This window comes from Pundamilia nyererei, unplaced genomic scaffold (genome assembly GCF_000239375.1).
Source record: "Pundamilia nyererei isolate P.nyererei 1_Seehausen unplaced genomic scaffold, PunNye1.0 scaffold00082, whole genome shotgun sequence".
In the NCBI taxonomy this organism is placed as follows: domain Eukaryota; kingdom Metazoa; phylum Chordata; class Actinopteri; order Cichliformes; family Cichlidae; genus Pundamilia; species Pundamilia nyererei.
Genome location: NW_005187483.1, coordinates 1,650,513 through 1,668,206, shown reverse-complemented (window position 1 = coordinate 1,668,206; position 17,694 = coordinate 1,650,513). Strand labels below are relative to the sequence as shown.

Here is a 17,694-nt window from a genome sequence, read left to right as displayed (position 1 = left end):
CAAAAGATGGATGAAGCCGAGGTGACATACATCCTGACACCTCTCAGATCTTCTCTCTCTTACAATTGGTGTGCTGATTTAAAAAAAAAAAAAAAAGAAGGAAGAAGAAGAAGAAGGAGGAGGGAAAAAAGCCCCAGACGATGGGCAGAGAGATAAGGAGAAGGGGAGGTCTGGGGCACTGACGTTCTGCCACAGAACCAGTCTCATTTGCAGCTTTGTGTTTCCTTAGTCCTCTCGCTTTTCCTCAGCCCAGTCAGTGTAAACTCAGTGCTTGGCTACACTGAATATCTTAGGTAACACTGCTTGAGATCAGTATCTCCTTTCAAAACAAGAAGCCAGGAAGTGTTTCGTCTGTCTTTATCACAATTCACCCAGGACTGTGGTTTTCCTCTTCACATCAATTCCACTCTTTATGGTTTCCTTCTTTGTGTGAGTTAGGTTTAAACCTTTCCAGCTGAGGACAGTAAAGGAGAGTGAGACCACAGCGTCTGCGTGTGTGGGTATCTACTTGCGGTTTATTCAGAGTGCAGCTGCATTCCAGTGGCTGAGCAGTGAATTGACCACATAACACCATGGTGTGTGCGTGTGTTTGTGTGGGAAACACAATGAGGAAGGAGATTACAGTGAAAAGGACTGTTGATGTAAAACTGTTTGATTTCCACCGGTGCACGCTTGCATGCATAAATGAGTACATCCGCACAGCTGCCCAAGGATGGGCGTGTTACAACACACCTTGTCTGACAACACTCAGACGCATCTGGAGGTCTTGAAGAAGAGACAACTTAAAAGAAGGACTTAATTATCTGGCCTGAATACCAAAGACACTCTAATGAAAACATTCCCATCTCTTCTTCTCCTGCTCTTCCTGTCATGTTGCTCGTTCTCCATAAAAGTAGATGTTTGCTATCCACATTAAAGCCTCTAAGTAAAGAGCGGCCCAAAACACCTTATCATCAGCTGCTAATTGCACTGGGAAGGAGGCTTTACGAAGAAAGGAAAAACAGTGACCTCAATAAACTGTATTGCAAAACTGTGATTTATGTCAGCGAAACAATAATCAAAGAGAGGAAGCTGAAACTTCAACCTTTTCTCATTATGTCATTATGTCCAAAACTGGTTTCAAAACAACTTTGTGGGATTTATGCACTGTAATCAAATCAAATGGACCACCTGAAATAGTTGCTTCACACCTTGGGTGTTTTTGCAAAAATTATTTGGCCTGAGACACTGTTAATTCATGTCTTCCCTTCTAGTTCAGAGGGCTTTACATGAACTAATAAATATATCAGTTCACAAGAAGTCATCTAACTTTTCTACAAAGGGCTGATGATGATGTTAAGCTAAGCAAACTGTGTTGGAAATAGACAAACCCTGCTCTTAACGGCTGTTTTAGTAAAATGCACTGTACTACAGCAACAGTCGCGTGCTATCCCCCAATAACTAACATTAGCTTAATATAAAGGCAAAAGGTTTAGATTAATGGCATTCAGTTTATCCATATTTGAATATTTAGTTACAAAGATACAAAGGCATATCCCATTTCTCCCATTACCGTTTTACTAGTAAAATTGGTTTACTTTGCATTAAAGCTTATTTAAGCTGACAAAGATGCTGAAACAGCACCACTGTACTGTTGTTTACTGCATGGCAAATAAAAAGGCAAAATGTCTTTTTATTTTCAGTGCCTAGAACAAACTGAGGCCAAATTGTTTTTTAAAAAATAAAGCACCATATCCACTACTTTCACAGAATTAGTGCATTCTAGTGTGGTTATAAGCCAGATATAACTGTCTAAATACATCTGTCTTTTTAAGAAGCACACAATATCTGATCATTATTCCTCCCACAGTGTCTGTAAACATATTCATGAGTTCATCTATTCTCTTAAAGTAAATGTACCAAACGCACTTGTGATTTTCTGCATCTGTGATTTAAAAAAGCTTAACAATAAATCAATCAATGAATTTTTCACAAACCGTTACAAGTTATTGTGTAAAAATAGTAACATGTATGCACGTCAGCGCCTGAATGTGTTGTTTTTCATCCTGATCAGTCAGTCAAAAGCAGTTTAAACTGTGGTCTGTTAATGTTGTGTCATCGTGCTTTATGACTTCATTAAATCCAATAAAAAGAATGAGCAATCCCACAGCTATCATCTAGGAATACTCCTGCCTCATTTTCCTCCTGTTTCTACATGTTTTATCAATAGTCACACCTGATTTATTTGCAGACTAAAGAGATAAATTATTAATAATAAAACTGATAACCATGATTTCTTTGTGACATCCGTGAGCCATCAGAGAGCATAAATATAACCTGGCCAACAAAAACTTCTGCATATTTAAATTGAATTTGCATACATTTTACATGGCTTTTATCTGGGTATTAAATACATGAAATTAGTGTAAAAGCATTAACCAACTTGGAAAAAAACCTCTCTTTCTCTTAAATCAAAGAATTGTTGACAAATCGGATAAAAGACAGTCAGAAAACTATAATAATGCATATGGCTATACAACCCCCCCCTGCATTTAGAGCCTTTAGATCATTTTTAGAATTATAATGGATAATTATTACTAAATTGTTTTATAAAACAATATCTCTTATACCCAAGCAAATACCTGACAATAGGGAAAATAAGAACCATCGTGGACGTTTTTAACCAAGATACCACATTAATGAAGGAGTGCAGCTCTGAAGGCCGAGATAACATTGTTCTATTACTGTCAATGAAAGTGGTGGCTTGAAAACTTGGGGCATAAAAAAAACTAAAAGTAATTTTGGGGCACATAATTATAATTAAAAGTGTGACCTTTATAAAAATCTGGATATGACTGACTATGCTGGTAAAACCTTTTCCACTCAAAGGAAAAAGCGCCACCCCCTTTTCTCCCTACAGCATCTCCACTCTCTTGATAGTTCCCAGTCAAGATCCACCCCTGAAACCCTTCCTCAAAAAAATCCTTCAGGAGGTCAACAGAGAGATTAAGACCCTTCGAATGGGGTCATGGAGATCAATGATCAAACAGAGAGCCAGGGACAGGCCCCATACCCCCCACTCCACCCACTTTATTTCAGAAAGCCTGATAATAAAGACAAAAAGGCTGGCTAACAATTACTTCCCTACACCATGACCCAGCCACCCTCTTAATCTCAGGAGGTGGCCTCACCTATAGTTGTCACTGAACTTTCCACCAATCAGTGATTAGAACATTTCTATTTTGTGTGAGTCTCAAATATGAGCTAAAAAATACAAATGAGGGCCAAAAAAAAAAAAAAAAAAAAAAGAAGAAGAAGAAAAAAAGATTTGTCTCAAACACAGTTTGAATTGCTAACATTTTAAATAAACTAATGCAATACAGCAAAATGCAATTCTGGGCTTTTTAAAAGTGAACTTTCCACAAACCTCTTTACATGGGAAGAAAAAAAATGTTAGTTGTGGAGTTTCTATCATTGTGTGAGCCACATTCCTGGGGACCACAGGAGAACAGAAACTGGCTGCGAAGAACCCCACTCAGCTGTGGGGTTGCTGAAGATGTTCCCTGCAGAAAACTTGCCTCCCACTCAGTTACAGCTTTTCACATGCTGGAGTAAGTTCAACATTTATCTAGCATACTTGGATTGTAAAAGAAAGGACGCCACACAGTTTTGTAAGGACTTGCAAATACATTTTTGGTATAACCACGTATGAATAGACAAGAAATTAAAAGTAAAGTAAGTGAGCATCAAATAAGAGAGGGGCCAGAGGTCTTAAACTTCCTGTCCCTAGTGCTTTTGCAGTGACACTGTCAAGATTTAGATGCTCTAGATCTTAGAAAAGAGGACAGAAATTAGCCTTAGTTTCTAAAATTTTAAGAAGCTTCACATCATAAAGTCAGATTTACACTGTGAGCGATGAACTGGTAGAGATTCAATTTGATTTTCAGTTTTAAGTTCTTTAATAGCTGGAATCCCTCAACAGACTTGAAAATAAATAAATAAAGGTGAAAATCTGTGCAATGCATATGCAAAGTCTCACTTGACCACTCATCAGATGGCATTTCACGATGTGTAATTTTTTATTTATTTATTTATAAATGAGCGTGTCTCTCATTTATACATATGCAGTATGTGTTACAACGTAGTATACGAATGCAAAAAACAAAAACAAGTCCAAAATGCCAAATGTAAAAGTGGGATTTCCCCTTTTTCCCCATTAGCTTAAGCTAAAACAGTAACCACTCTAAAATTGTGTAACTCAGATAAAGAATTCACAGAGTCACAAACCAAGATATTTTTAAAAAAGTGAACTTTTTTGGATACATTTAAGTATGGACAAGGAAAATTTGTGGGGGAGCATACTGGTTAACAGTAGATGCAAAAAAATAAAAAAATAAAAAATGTTCATTCAGTTAAATGTACTCCTGCTAGGATCAGCTGAAGGCAGAAACCACAGCCCATATAATGCATTGTCTGCGTCTGTGTGCCCACTGGTGTCTCTGTGTATGTTTGCATCTGCCAGCCTGTTTTAGTCAAAACATGGCCAATTGATGATCAATGATTGTTTGCATGTTTGGTGAGGAATCTGTCAATATCTGTGTCCTCTTTCGTGTCTTAATCCTCTAGAACAGGGGTCGGCAACTTGCAGCTCTGGAGCCGCATGCGGCTCTTTAGTCCTTTTAGTGCGGCTCTGCGTGGTTTGGGAAAATAAATTAGAAGTATTTAGCTGAAGTGTATTTTATTTATGTTAGTTATTTTTTTTAACTCGTAGTTCTAAATTGGAAGATTATTGTGATATTGAAATATAAAAATAAAATTATATTTTATTATTTTTTTCATCGCTCAAAATAAGCGTCACACTTGCGGAAGCCGGTGTACCCGCCGAAAGATGAAAGTACAGCCCCGATTTGCAGATGCTGTGCGCAGAGATTCAGGAGCAGAAGTCCCATTGTAAACATATCAAGGCAGACCCGACGATGTTTCCATGAACACGCTTTTCAGCATCTCTTTATTGACCACTTTTCACACACGGTTGCTGTACGCATCCAGCCGGCTGCAGCTTTGCAGCTCACAGCCCAACACATACCTACAACAGCATAGATAGCACAGACGTTAAGGCGGCGAGGCATAATTGCGGGTGCCGCTCAGGTGCGTCCGCCTCCCCTGCAGCGGTGCTGCAGACCGCACCTGACCACACACATTAACCTGGTAAAATACATATCTAAGCAGTGTGTTTCATCTTTTAGCAGCATAGTGCATTTTTTCCAATTATTTTTTAAAAGTCAGGTCAAGGCTCCAAAAGCCCAAAGGCGATATAAGGGTGGCGGCTCACAACAGTTTTTGTTTGCTACATGGATCATTTTAGTTCAGCTGGGTTTCTTTCCTTTTGTTATATTTCTTTAAGTGTTCAAAATGTGTTAATTACATAAATAAAATGTAATTTTCTCTGTAGCACTTCATGGATTTCATAAGCAACACACCTTAGTTGTTCACACAAAGCATAAAGGTAAAAAACAATATATACAAAGTTATCTTCGTTTTAGATGTCAAAAGGTATTTGCGGCTCCCAGTGTTTTCTTTTGTGTGGAAACCGGGTCCAAATGGCTCTTTGGGTCTTAAAGGTTGCTGACCCCTGTTCTAGAAGGAAAGGCAGACTGGGAAATCATTTTTAAGAAACAATTTAATAATTAACAGACCAACAAAAATTGTTTTTCCTCTTTAAAATGCCCTCCACTTGTCCAGAGTTGCACTGCACTGACAAGCATCAGTGCAGTGCAACTCTGCAAAGGCAACATGAGATTTCACATGGTACACTGAAAACAGATGTGCTGCAATTCATACCAGACTACAAAATGCTCAAAATGAAGAAAAGCATAATGAACTCCTCAGGTCTGGATTCACTTGAGCTTGAGTGTGTGAGTATAAGTGAGGGAGTGAGTAAATGAGGGAATGAGAGTGTGAAAAAAAGAAAGAACAAGAATGGGGAAGAAAATAAAAGACAGTACAGTGTGTGCGTACGTGTGCATATGCGGGCATGTGCATGGGGTGGGGTGGGCTTTTCAATCATCCAGGGAAGCTGACCCCAATGTTTCAACGCCTCTGTCTTCAATCCTGCAGGGGAGCCTTTCTAATGGCTCCCAAAGTCAGATATTGCAGCCTGTTCCTTCTTCCTCTGTTTACCGTATTTTTTCTGTTAGTTCCCACACCAGGCATCATGACTCAGTCCAGACCTCCACTGGTTTTCCCACTCTTCATATGCTGTATCATCAGTTTTATTTCTACTTCTGTCTTTTCCTCAGACTACAACTAAAAAACACCAACATCCACGACACTGATAGCATTTTCTAAAACAACAGCACCTCATGGATGCATTCCATTAAGGCCTGCCATCCAAACAGACCTGCTTTGTTGAGGTGTTATATCAACAGGGTGACCTCCCCTCAACACCTCCCTAGCTTCCTTGGGCCCCCCAATGGCAGGAGATTGATGTCAACAAGGAATTTTATCCCATGTTTCCTTCTACCTCCTCCAGACCCAACCTGCTCCCAAAAACACTTGCTCCAGCACAGAGGGCTTCAGTCAGGCCTTAACAGGCTGGCTAAGCTATATTACCCCATTGCCACCTACTCTCACCCCTTGCTCTTACAGTGTCAGAAACACCCTAAGTCACTGATGTGACACCATAAACAAAGAGTGCCCCAGAAAACAGCACTAACAAATGCAAGCATGTGTGTGTTAAGGAAATGATCCTTGTTCTGTCAACAGTGTGGTTGCTGTGAGAAAAAGGTCAACAAGGAGACGTAATTTGTGTATAGTGTCATCGCCAGAAAAGCTGCCAATAGAATTCAGACCGACTAAATTTGGGACTGTTTCATGGGTGGTGCTTGTCAAACATTCACAAGAAGCAAGAACCTGCAATGCAGCTGCTGTCTTTGGAGGTTTGTAGAGCTCAAATGAAAACCTGCTGGAGGAGTAAGGGGTCTGCAACAGCACATTTACAAGTTCCAGTAAAAATTTGCAGCATTACTTAATTCTATTCATCTGTGGCTATAATCTAATATTGCAATCTAGATCACAGCCCTGCAATGACAGAATCATGATACTGCTTTTTCAGCAGGCTTCCAGAAAAGCTGTAAAATTATGAAATATTCACTCAGAGGCCAATCTGATTAGATGTTAATTAAACAGGTGTACCTAACAAACACTGACATGGCAGCAGCTCAATGTCTTTAAGCAGGAAGATGACTTTCTAACATTGAACCAGGCCATCAGAATGCAGAAGAAAAGTGATATAAGTGACTTTTAATATGGTGTGGTTGTTGGTGTCAGACAGACTGGTCTGAGTATTTCAGAAACTGCTGATCTACTGGGATTTTCCCACGCAACTGCTAGCATTTACGGAGAAAAAAATAATCAGTGAGCAGAAGTTCTTTAGGAGAAAATGCCTTGCTGATGTCAGATGTCAGAAGGAAATGCTCAGATAGCTTCGAGCTGATAGGGAGAGAAGAAAAATTCCTTGTTGCAACCAAGCTATGTAGAAGAGCATCTCTGAATACACAACAGTTCAAACCTTGAAGCAGATACCTTACCATGTCCATCCCTTTATGACCACAGTCTACTCATCTTTATCACTGCTGTCTCTATATACCACGTCATAACGCTTTGATCATCTAAAACTAATGTCCTGAACATTACTTTGAATTCACTCTGTTCACATGACCTCCACAGTCACCAGTAGTGCTCCTTTTGGCTGTGGTGAAATGAAACAGGGGATCTGCATCGTGATTATGCAGCTGACAACTGTGTAAAGCCATCATCGCAATATGGATGTCTTGTCAAAAATTGGTGCCATGAAGACTTAAGGCATTTCTGAAGGCAGACAGAGGTCCAGCAAGCACTTTACTATGGTGTACTTCATAAAGTGGCTGGTGTGTGTTTTTATTAATCATCCTAAAAATACATATTAATATCTAGACACACTACCCCTTTAAACTGAATACGCGTGGCGTCATGGGCGCCAAAGGCTCACTGACTGGCACGGGGCACAACAGCTGGCCCATGTGACTTCATTGGACATAAGAGGTGAGACAGCCCAATTTTTGGAAAATCTCAGTGTTGGCTATGACAGGAAGTTGTCAGAACACACATGCATCATCTTGCTGTGTACATCTGGGCTGTCCACTGCCTGAGGCACCTGTGACAGACACATACGCATCAGAACTGGACCATGGTTCATCCTTCAGATTCAATACTTATTTTCCTCTTGCATCAAAATGCTGAATAAATAAACACACATAATTTATCTTATGTCTCCAACTAGAACCAATATCATGGGAACCTTGGCAGAAATGGAAACAAACTCCAGGAAGAGACCCCTGTGGACGCTGAACAAATGTTTAGTTAACGTATAGAGAAGTTTTCCTCTCAGCCGTTCTGTTTCCACTTTTCTTTTCCATTACAGTATCAAAGATATTTAGCTCTATATATAACACAGAGACAAAGAAACAAAGGGTTCTTTAACAGTTGGTCTAAAATTTTGTTTTGTCTTATGCAAAGATTATTTATGAGTCACTGAACATTAAGCTCCTTCAGTGACAAGGCATGAGTCAGATATGTGCACACAGGGACGGTAACACTCATAATGACCATAGAAATACAAACACACAAACAGATTACAACGAATACAAATATGGACATGAAATAGCATTTCTTTGGTATCTAAACTGGATTAACCACTGTGAAAAATTCTGTCAAAGTATATTAATAAACCATAAGAATAATTCAATTAAATAATACATGTTATCACTCACAGCAGATTCCAGTGCTTTATGTTAATCACCAATTTGTCATACGTGCTAGACACGATGTATATATACACAAGAGCATAGAAGGTAAAGTAAATAGAAATTAAAATAAAATTGCAGCTGGAGTTTCTTATGATCTGTAATCAATTCAAGTGCATGCATAACTAAGTCAGAAATACTATGACAAACACACATAGAACAGCAACATGGAAAACGTTCAAATTCCCAGTGACGTTCAGCTGATAGTAGACATAGTATCAAAACAACTGCATCAATCCTGAACAACTAGTTTTATGCAAGTCTTTCATGATGAACTAAACAGGGCCTTCCAACGGGGTGCAAAAAAGGCCTTTAGGCAACTTTTATCCAACCCCTCCATCCCCATAAGTCAGTCTCATGTGTCATCAGTGTTTGCACACAGTTCAGCCAAATCAGAAACTGATGACTGACTGATAAGGACACATCACGCCAAGACCGTTCAGAGAATATGGGCAGGCCACAGGCAGATTAATTAATCTGCTATGATTTGAGGGCCAACAAGGGGACCAGTGTTGTCGAGCTCAAAGCGAGCAGTTGCCATTTAAATGATCAATAAGATGAGTGGGTTTCCGTGACTATTGTGGCTCATGCTCAAGTGCATCCAATCCATACTAATTAGTTACATTAAGTTAAAACTGATTCTGGTGGTGTTGGGCTCCAGAGTGCAAAAAAAATAAAAAAATCTGTACAGAGTCTAAAGCTTTTCATTGGTTGCCTGACATGTAGCACGTCTGTGTGCATAGCTTTTTCTGCGTTCCATTGCAGAACACTAAATGTTTGCTCTGTGTGTTGCTGCAGCTGATTCTTTTATTCATTTCTGCTGCTCAGAGTGCGATCAACACCCGCTAGCTGATCTGTAAAATTGCACTCCTGTTTCATGCACTTTGACTCACAAGTGTGGCTAAAATTGAACCGCTGGCGTTTGGTGTTCGATTCCTGCGTCATAATATCGAGTACTGATTGTATTTGTGACGTTTGTTCATATCCCTTTTAAACATTGTACCTAATTAGAGACAGGTCATCATGTTCTAACATTGTCTATGAACAAAGTGTGATTATATTTGGAAGAGTGAAGCCAGTTGCTCCACTAAATACGAATGCAAGTAATATTTAATAAACCTAGTTAGAGGTCCTTGCAGCACAACACAAAAGTTATTATTGTGGCACCAAAGACTATGGTTTGCTTCTCAAATTAACTGCTCGCACACCTAAATGCAATATTTTTCTGAAGCCCAGCAGTAACATCTTTGCTTTAGTTACAATTACTTTATGTCACAACAGAATCAGTCTCACAGCTTATCCCTTTTTCATTTCCCACAGTGGATTTCACATCCCTGAAGTAGCAACATTGGTGGTCCAGGGTAGGAAATGCAGATGGTGCTCTCTCTAACTATTCATCTTTGTCATCATTTAGAAACATCAAATAGGACCCTAAACATGATGTATGTGTGTATATATTTCTGTGTGTGTTTGTGATTTTGAGAGCGAGTGTCCACGATTTTAAAACGTATGTAGTGAGCACTGCATAAGAAATGCTAGATATAGCATCCTACTCTAAGAGACTTCTTAGAGTCTCTTAGAACTGATTTTTTTGACCTTTTTGTCCTTTATACCCAAAACACAAGCAGTCATCAACTTTGTCCCAAGGTGAGGGTGTCACACGGGTTGTTCTGATTGATTACATTAAGATCTTTAGAATCAGAATACTTTATTGATACCTGGGGGAAATTATATAATGCTGCTAATTATGTTATGTTGTGCTAAATTTTGTTATATGAGATAGGTGACACAGAATGCCTTGCTATAGGATCATTTCACAGCAACATACTGTATATACCCAACACCTTCATGCTTGGACTTGGGCATGCTTTGAAATTAAATTAACAGATGGATATTTCTGACTGCTGAACTGAGAGTGTGATGTATATATGCATTTATAGAGATGCAAGTTTATCTTATCTCCTTAACTGCTCTCTCCCCACCCAAGTTATTCAGCAACAAAAATGTGAAAGAGACAAAAAAAAAAAAGGAAAAGACACAGGTCTGGTGGAATTTTCTACTACTAAACTAATCTAAAGAGGTCTTTAATAATCTGAGTTTATCCCTTTGCTGGGGACCAAACTGCCTTCGGAAAAAAACCCCAAAAAACCCAAAGTCCATTGACACACAAAAGCCAGAACTCCACTACTATGAAAAACACAGAAATTTCATCCTTAGGTTTCACAATTTTCAATATCTGGCAATATGTTAACATTCCAAAAGTCATTATGTTGTCCACAGTAAACTGTGTGACAGCCCTAATGGGCCTATTGTATACAACAAGTTATTTCAGTGTAAAAAGAAAAGGGTCATCCATGTGTATGTGTATATTTATATGAATGTGTGCAATGAATTCTGCAAAATGATGTCTTTACTAACCCAGACGTGTAAGGGGCAGTGTTTACATCTGCAAGACAAACTGAACTTTGAGAGAAACATCAAATGGAAACATTAGCAGCAGCACTGACAACAAACTAACTTACCTGGTTCGGCGTTCTTGCAGCAGGCTTGTCCTGATGATTTGCAAGGATGAGGAAAGGTAGTGTGCAGAGCTGTGGGTGTTGCAGAGCCGAGTGGAGCTCATTACGTGCCGCCTCCAGGTCCTCATCTGATGATGCGCTATCCAGTACGAAGACTACACCCTGTGATCCTTGGTAGTAACGACTCCAATACTTCTTGATGTTGTCAGCTCCTGTGGACGGATGTGATGCTATTAAATTTAGCCACTGTTAGAGCTCTATATTAGAAAGTATGACACTTGTAATTGTTGTGTTTGTAAATTAACTTTAATGAAAAGAAAATATACATAACACTCAAATATATAAATTATGGATTAAGGAATCTGTTTGGTGTAAAACCAAAACAACCAAAGAGATGCTGACAACACGAGTCAGACATGACCGCCACCTTCCTCTGCTTCCATTCTAATTTTCACTCACAGCAAAGGTTGCAGTTGTAAAAACAAATTTGAGAAAAGACATTAATAATTAGTTAATAACAAAATAAACACACACAAAAGCTTTTAATGTAACCTTAGTGTTTCAACCATAGTATCCTATTACAGTATCATGCTCAAATTCATTGACCTCTTTAGAATGACCCATTCCTCCACAGATGTCTCTAAAGGCCTACTGCATGGTTAGGTGCTAGATTTATTACACCTGAGGCAAAGGGATTGAAAACAGACAGAGAGGTGTGGCCCATTACGTTTGTCCATACAGTGCAGAGCATTGTACGGCCCTCGGGTCACATCCGGCTCTTTGACTGTCCCTGAGCGGCCCATGTGAGATCAATAGGAAACTAGGATGCAAACATAGATAAGTATACGTCACCCAGTTTGTCCCATTTCAGCCACCAAACACTTTGATAAAATCCTCATCAGTGAATGGCTTAATAATTTTGCTATGTTTTGGATATCACAATACAGCTTTGTTGCTTTATTTTGGAGGTCAATGCTATTTTTTTTTTTTTTAAATTTACATATATTCGTGTGCAAGTGACTGCAACTTCACTGTAAATGCATTGGACCAGATGTTTCACAGCTGCAAGTTATACTAGCTCTGAAAGACATCAGCTCACATTAAAGAAAAATTGATGAAGAACGTAGAGTTTTTCCACAAGACCTGGACTTCTAAATATTTATTTACTGAAGTCTGAGTTAAAGCTGGGTGCTTACTTGGTAGAGGGCAGATTGCTGTTATTAAATATTACAGTTTAAAATGTCATTAGGAGACTAAACACAGAAAAAAAAAAACAAAAACCAAACAAATTATTGATGCAGAAAAGGAACTGGCATCTGATCCTTTGCTAGCAAAGTTGCAAAAGCAACAAGGAAAAAGCTTGGTTCATCCCTGGATGGGGCTTGGTCCATCAAGACCAGCTTAGTGATTCGGGACAACAACAGGAAGTGATTTGTTCACCTGGATATTCTGGGGCTCAAAATGGGACAAACTGGCAGGTGTTTCAAGCAATGGCTGTCCAAATCTGACAGTGAAAAATGTTCCGACTTTTAAGATGAACCCAGAACTGAAATTCAGATTTTTGCAATGTATTACACCTCAGGAGGTGTTGTGAAAGTCAGTTCTAAAATGAATGTTGTTGATGTAGTATCAGTGCAACTTCATCAGTGCAAGACAATCACAGACAGTTTGTTCCACTTCTGGAGGATCATGAGATTGAACATAGTGACATAGACTACCACACAGCTGACAGAGGGTTCAGCCTGGGTAACTTGCTAAAAAGAAATGGGATCCGAGGACGCAATTTTGAGAGCTTTGTGAGAAGGTAGGTAAAGCTTCCAGAGCTCTCAGATGCAGAATAGAAGGCAGATCTTCAATTTACTAGACACTCAATGTGAATTCAATACACTTGTTCAAGTCCAAAACAGACTAGATTTCTATAACTGAATAAGAAAAACGATCTAAACTAAACTACAAACAAAACAGCAACAGCACTTTGCATAAAGTTAAGTCTGAAATTTAGTAGAAACTGCACATACTCATTAAACAGCGATAAAATGCTGGTACTTTTATTTTGTCTTTTTCACATTTTCATTGACTAATTCTAAAATCTACAGTGATAGTAGTTTGTAAAATTAAATCAATATTAATAAATTAACACTGAGCAGAACTGAGTTCAGCTTACTGGTGTAACCCTGCACAACAGCCCCAGTTTCCCATTGGGAAAATTAACTTCCCACTCTAGAAATAGTTTAAAGGTCATTTGTCATCTTTGCTTACTTTTAAATGAACATGTTAAATAAATGGTTAATGTCCTTAATTACAGCACCAACTGTTGGACGTCCGCTATGAAAAATAATTCCTAATCACTGCCACAAAGTATCATCATCAACATGCTTGTCAGTTAGAGAATCATCTTCAATAACAAGAAGGACAAGCGAGTCCTGCAACAGATGGCATGGCCACCACTGAGTCCTGTTCTCAACATCACTGAGTCAATCTGAGATTATAAGAAGAGAAGCAGCAATTGCGATCACCTAAATCCACCAAACAACTGTGGCAGGTTCTCCCTGATTCTTGGATCATCTTACCTACATCACTTCTTCAAGGCAAACTTGCACTTTTTCCCAATAGGAACTGGTGAATTTTAAAAACAGGGGGTAGCATACAATTTTTTTCATCTTTAACACAAACTGTATAAATGGAAAGTCTGAGTATAGGTGTTATATGATTGTATCTATGGGAGTGTCTTTTCAGACATGTAATCATTTATAATGATTTAAATATTCATTTTCAGCTAATAACTTCTGTCTGTTTATTTCCTGGGACTTTTTCTGATGGGCTACTTTAGGGAAAAAAGGTTGGTTTACAATCTTCACTGAACAAACCCCTGCCAAAAATAACCTCAAACAGCAGTGTCCACCACACAAACAAGAATCAACCTGTTATGTATTAAGAGCTGCAACACAAAGTCTGGTCAAATCTCTGAACCTCTCTTTTGCAAACCCATCTACACTACTTGAATGTACCTTTGTAATTACAGCAAGTCTAATTGGTGTTATTTATGGCAAATCTCACCATGGGTGGGACGGTGTTGCAGTAGTTACCACTATTGCCTCACAGCAAAGAAAACCCCCAAAAAACATGCATTTTAGGTTAAACTGTGATTCTAAATCGAGCATAGAGGAGAGGCAAATAATGTGCCTAAAGGTGCAGAACAAAGCATTGTATGAATGTATGGTAACATGTGGCTAGGAATCAAAAGACTAGAAAAGCACTGTATGAATGCCATTCCATGTGCATCATTTTTTACTCTGACAACACTTTTCTTAAAGTCAGTAAGGAATAACCAATAACTGTGATATCTTGGCAATATTCTTTCATTTCTTGGTCCTTCAGCATTAGGGGTCTTGTCTTATGAAATAAGAATAATTCATTTTAACTGATTGAATCCAAACTGAGAACAGCTGCTGATCCTCACGAGGAATGTATGAGGAGGAAAGTACACATTTCCAACAAAATTTTGAAACAAAAAGTTTAGTTTTACAAATTCAAAGTGCACATAAGGGTCGTTGTTTTTCCTAAACAAATCTTTTTCTTATATGAAATCTATAAAAAGCTGAAGTTCCACCAACACTTTACTGCACATCATATTATAAAAAGAATAGCTGTTGTCTGGTTTCACACTTTTAAATGTATTCACTCAAATGATTACTGCCCTTTCCACATGTTTTCTATTAACAGGTGCTAAATGTCTGTTTTACACGCTCAATAAAGTTGTTGTCTCTGTGTACACTATACACACAAGTATGTTCACTTGATTGTAGAAGATGTACTTTCTCTGGTTAAAATTATCCCTCTCCATCTGGTGAGGTTCCTTCCTTTGCAATCTTGTGAATTGTTATTTTGTTATAGTTGCTCATAGTAAGTTAATTGCCAAGAAGTGACGAACTGTGAGGCAGGCAAATGTTTAAAAATCACGAATTGCTCTCAGTGACATTTACCTCCTTTCTCTCATGCTCTCCTTCTCTTCTTTCCTTCCTTCCTCCCCCACTCTTTCTACTCACACCTCTCACTAGAGTGGAAAGCTATCAGACAAAGTGGCACTTGAGAGATTGACTAGGAAGCTTCTCTCAACTTTGCCTGGAAATGGTGGAATGTCTGTCATGTCTCGTCGGATCTTGTTGGCAGCTTCTGCCACCTATTGGTCTGTGAGCAGGATTTGCAAACATGATGTCATGATTCTTGGAGGAAGTTACTCATATGATTAATTTTATAAAAGTGCACCATCGGTGCGCCAGACCATCTCTTTGCTTGTTTTTCCTCTCTGTTTTTGACAACTTTCATGTATCGTTTTTATTTATATCCACCAAAAAGAACCTAGAATAATAATTTAAAAACACATTTTATAGTTTTAGACTGCAAGCAGACATAACAAGCTGGAAGTTGTATCACGAGAAGTTAAAAATAGCATGTCAGTAACAGTCATGGCTCCTAGTGAACTTGTCAAGTCTTGACTCATGAACTGGACTGCTTGTTGCCTCACTTATTCCATGTGTAAAACCTGACAAAAGTAACATTAAAATGCCTGCCTCCAATATGACAGATTCCCTGCCTGAACATGACAAATTACGTGGATAAACAATACATCTGAACCGAGTCCTTTTAATCAGCTAGTTGAAAGAATCTCACATAGCGCTGTCAAATCTTATGGTATGCTTTGTTGGGTGCTACAGAAGAAGAATTCACAGCTGAATACTATCACTTTTTCCTTTTTCAATTTTATTTGTGTTCCCTTGAATGCCTCCCATTTACTTCTAATTTAAGTTACAATTTGCATTTCTATGAATGTTCAACATCCTTTCTACTTGCCCTCACACTTATCTTTTGGTTCAGCTCTTATTCATTCAAATGTTCCCTTTCAGGAAGAGCTGATTGCACACTTGCTGATAGCAATAGAATTACATTTGCTAATGATCCAAGCTGTTGTGCCCAAACATCGTGTGTGACCAATGTTCATGCAAATAGATATGCAATGCACAGGGGAAAGTGTAATGTCTGCAATTTTCTGTTGTATAATTTACAAATCATAAATGCTAATCACCTGGCAGACACTCCAAGTTACCAGTGTTCCCTGAACACCTCATATGAAGCCAATTGGTTGTTATGAAAGCATAACAGACAGAAACAAGCACATAACGTTTAGGTTTTTAAAAGAGAATAGTCATAAGGATGCATTTAGTGAATGGCGTGCATGTAGTTGTGTGTAATAAATGCAAAACACCTGAAGTGGGCCCGGGGACAAAAACAAATGCTAGCCAAGACATTCATTTCTAAATAATGAAATGGAAACTGACCTTGTATTAGTCACTTGCTTTGACAGACAGGAATTGAGTTGCTGGGGAGACCGCTTCATTTATTTTTAGTCTGCCCAAATTTGGCTGCAATTTCACACATGTTGGGAATTTTCTGGTAGTAGTGGGGAGTGCAGCTAAAATTACAGATGTTCCCTAAACACCTCAAGCATTCAGATTTCAGAATTTCTAAAAAAAACAAAACCAAATAAATAAAATAAATTACACTAGCGAAACAGCTTTATTATGAGTCTGACATCAGAGTCACTTCTCAGAAATTAAACGGCTGGATAACACATCTGACTCGTTATATTTTTTTTGTTTGGCGAGTGCACATTTTTGCAGCATGTGAGGCTAAAGCAAAAAGGAAGGAAAGTACTAACACATTCCATGTACTGCATAAAATAATAAAACATATGAAAGTATGCATGGTTTGAGGTCTGGGACCCATGAATCTTAAATTCATGCCCCAAAGACCTTGAATCTGAATCTTACTTATATTGTATGAACACTTGCTGTGTTTTGCATGCATTTGATTCATTGTACATGCACAGCCAACTGCAACAGGACACTTATGTGAAACACTTATGAAGTTATCATGCATTACTAATGCAGCCAACTCTCCACACGCATAAAACATTTTCACATTCTTTCTCAAAGTTATTGACAATGAACGTTGATATAGGTCTAGGCTTTTGAATTTATTGAAATGTAAGAACTTTTCGACCTGAAAAGGTCAGCTGTTTGGTTAATCGTCTATAAATAAATTATTTTTTATTTTTTAAATCAAATCAAACCATTTTCTGTCATATTTCTGCAAATATTTCTCTAAATTTTCACTAGTGATATTTAATGTTCTGCTTGTGGTGAAAAACAAGGCTATTTTAAGTTGCCAGTTTGGGTTTGAAGATATTCTAAAAAGGGCATTTTGACTAGTTTTAATATTTCAAAGACCATAGAATTACAGTTAGTTCATCATCAAGAAAGAAAAAGAATCTGTAGATTAGTGGAGGGTAAAAA

The 17,694-nt window shown here is 38.3% G+C and overlaps 1 protein-coding gene across 3 annotated transcripts in view; it reads right to left on the bottom strand.

The window, feature by feature from the left end:
* Nucleotides 1–17,694, bottom strand: part of LOC102214895 (ADP-ribosylation factor-like protein 15) — a 97,757-nt gene that overhangs the window by 31,273 nt on the left and 48,790 nt on the right. For all 3 annotated transcript variants that reach the window (XM_005738180.2, XM_005738179.2, XM_005738178.2), the window contains exon 4: nucleotides 11,345–11,553. In XM_005738180.2, coding sequence (XP_005738237.1) covers nucleotides 11,345–11,553 — 209 coding nt within the window. The remainder of the gene's footprint in view (nucleotides 1–11,344; nucleotides 11,554–17,694) is intronic.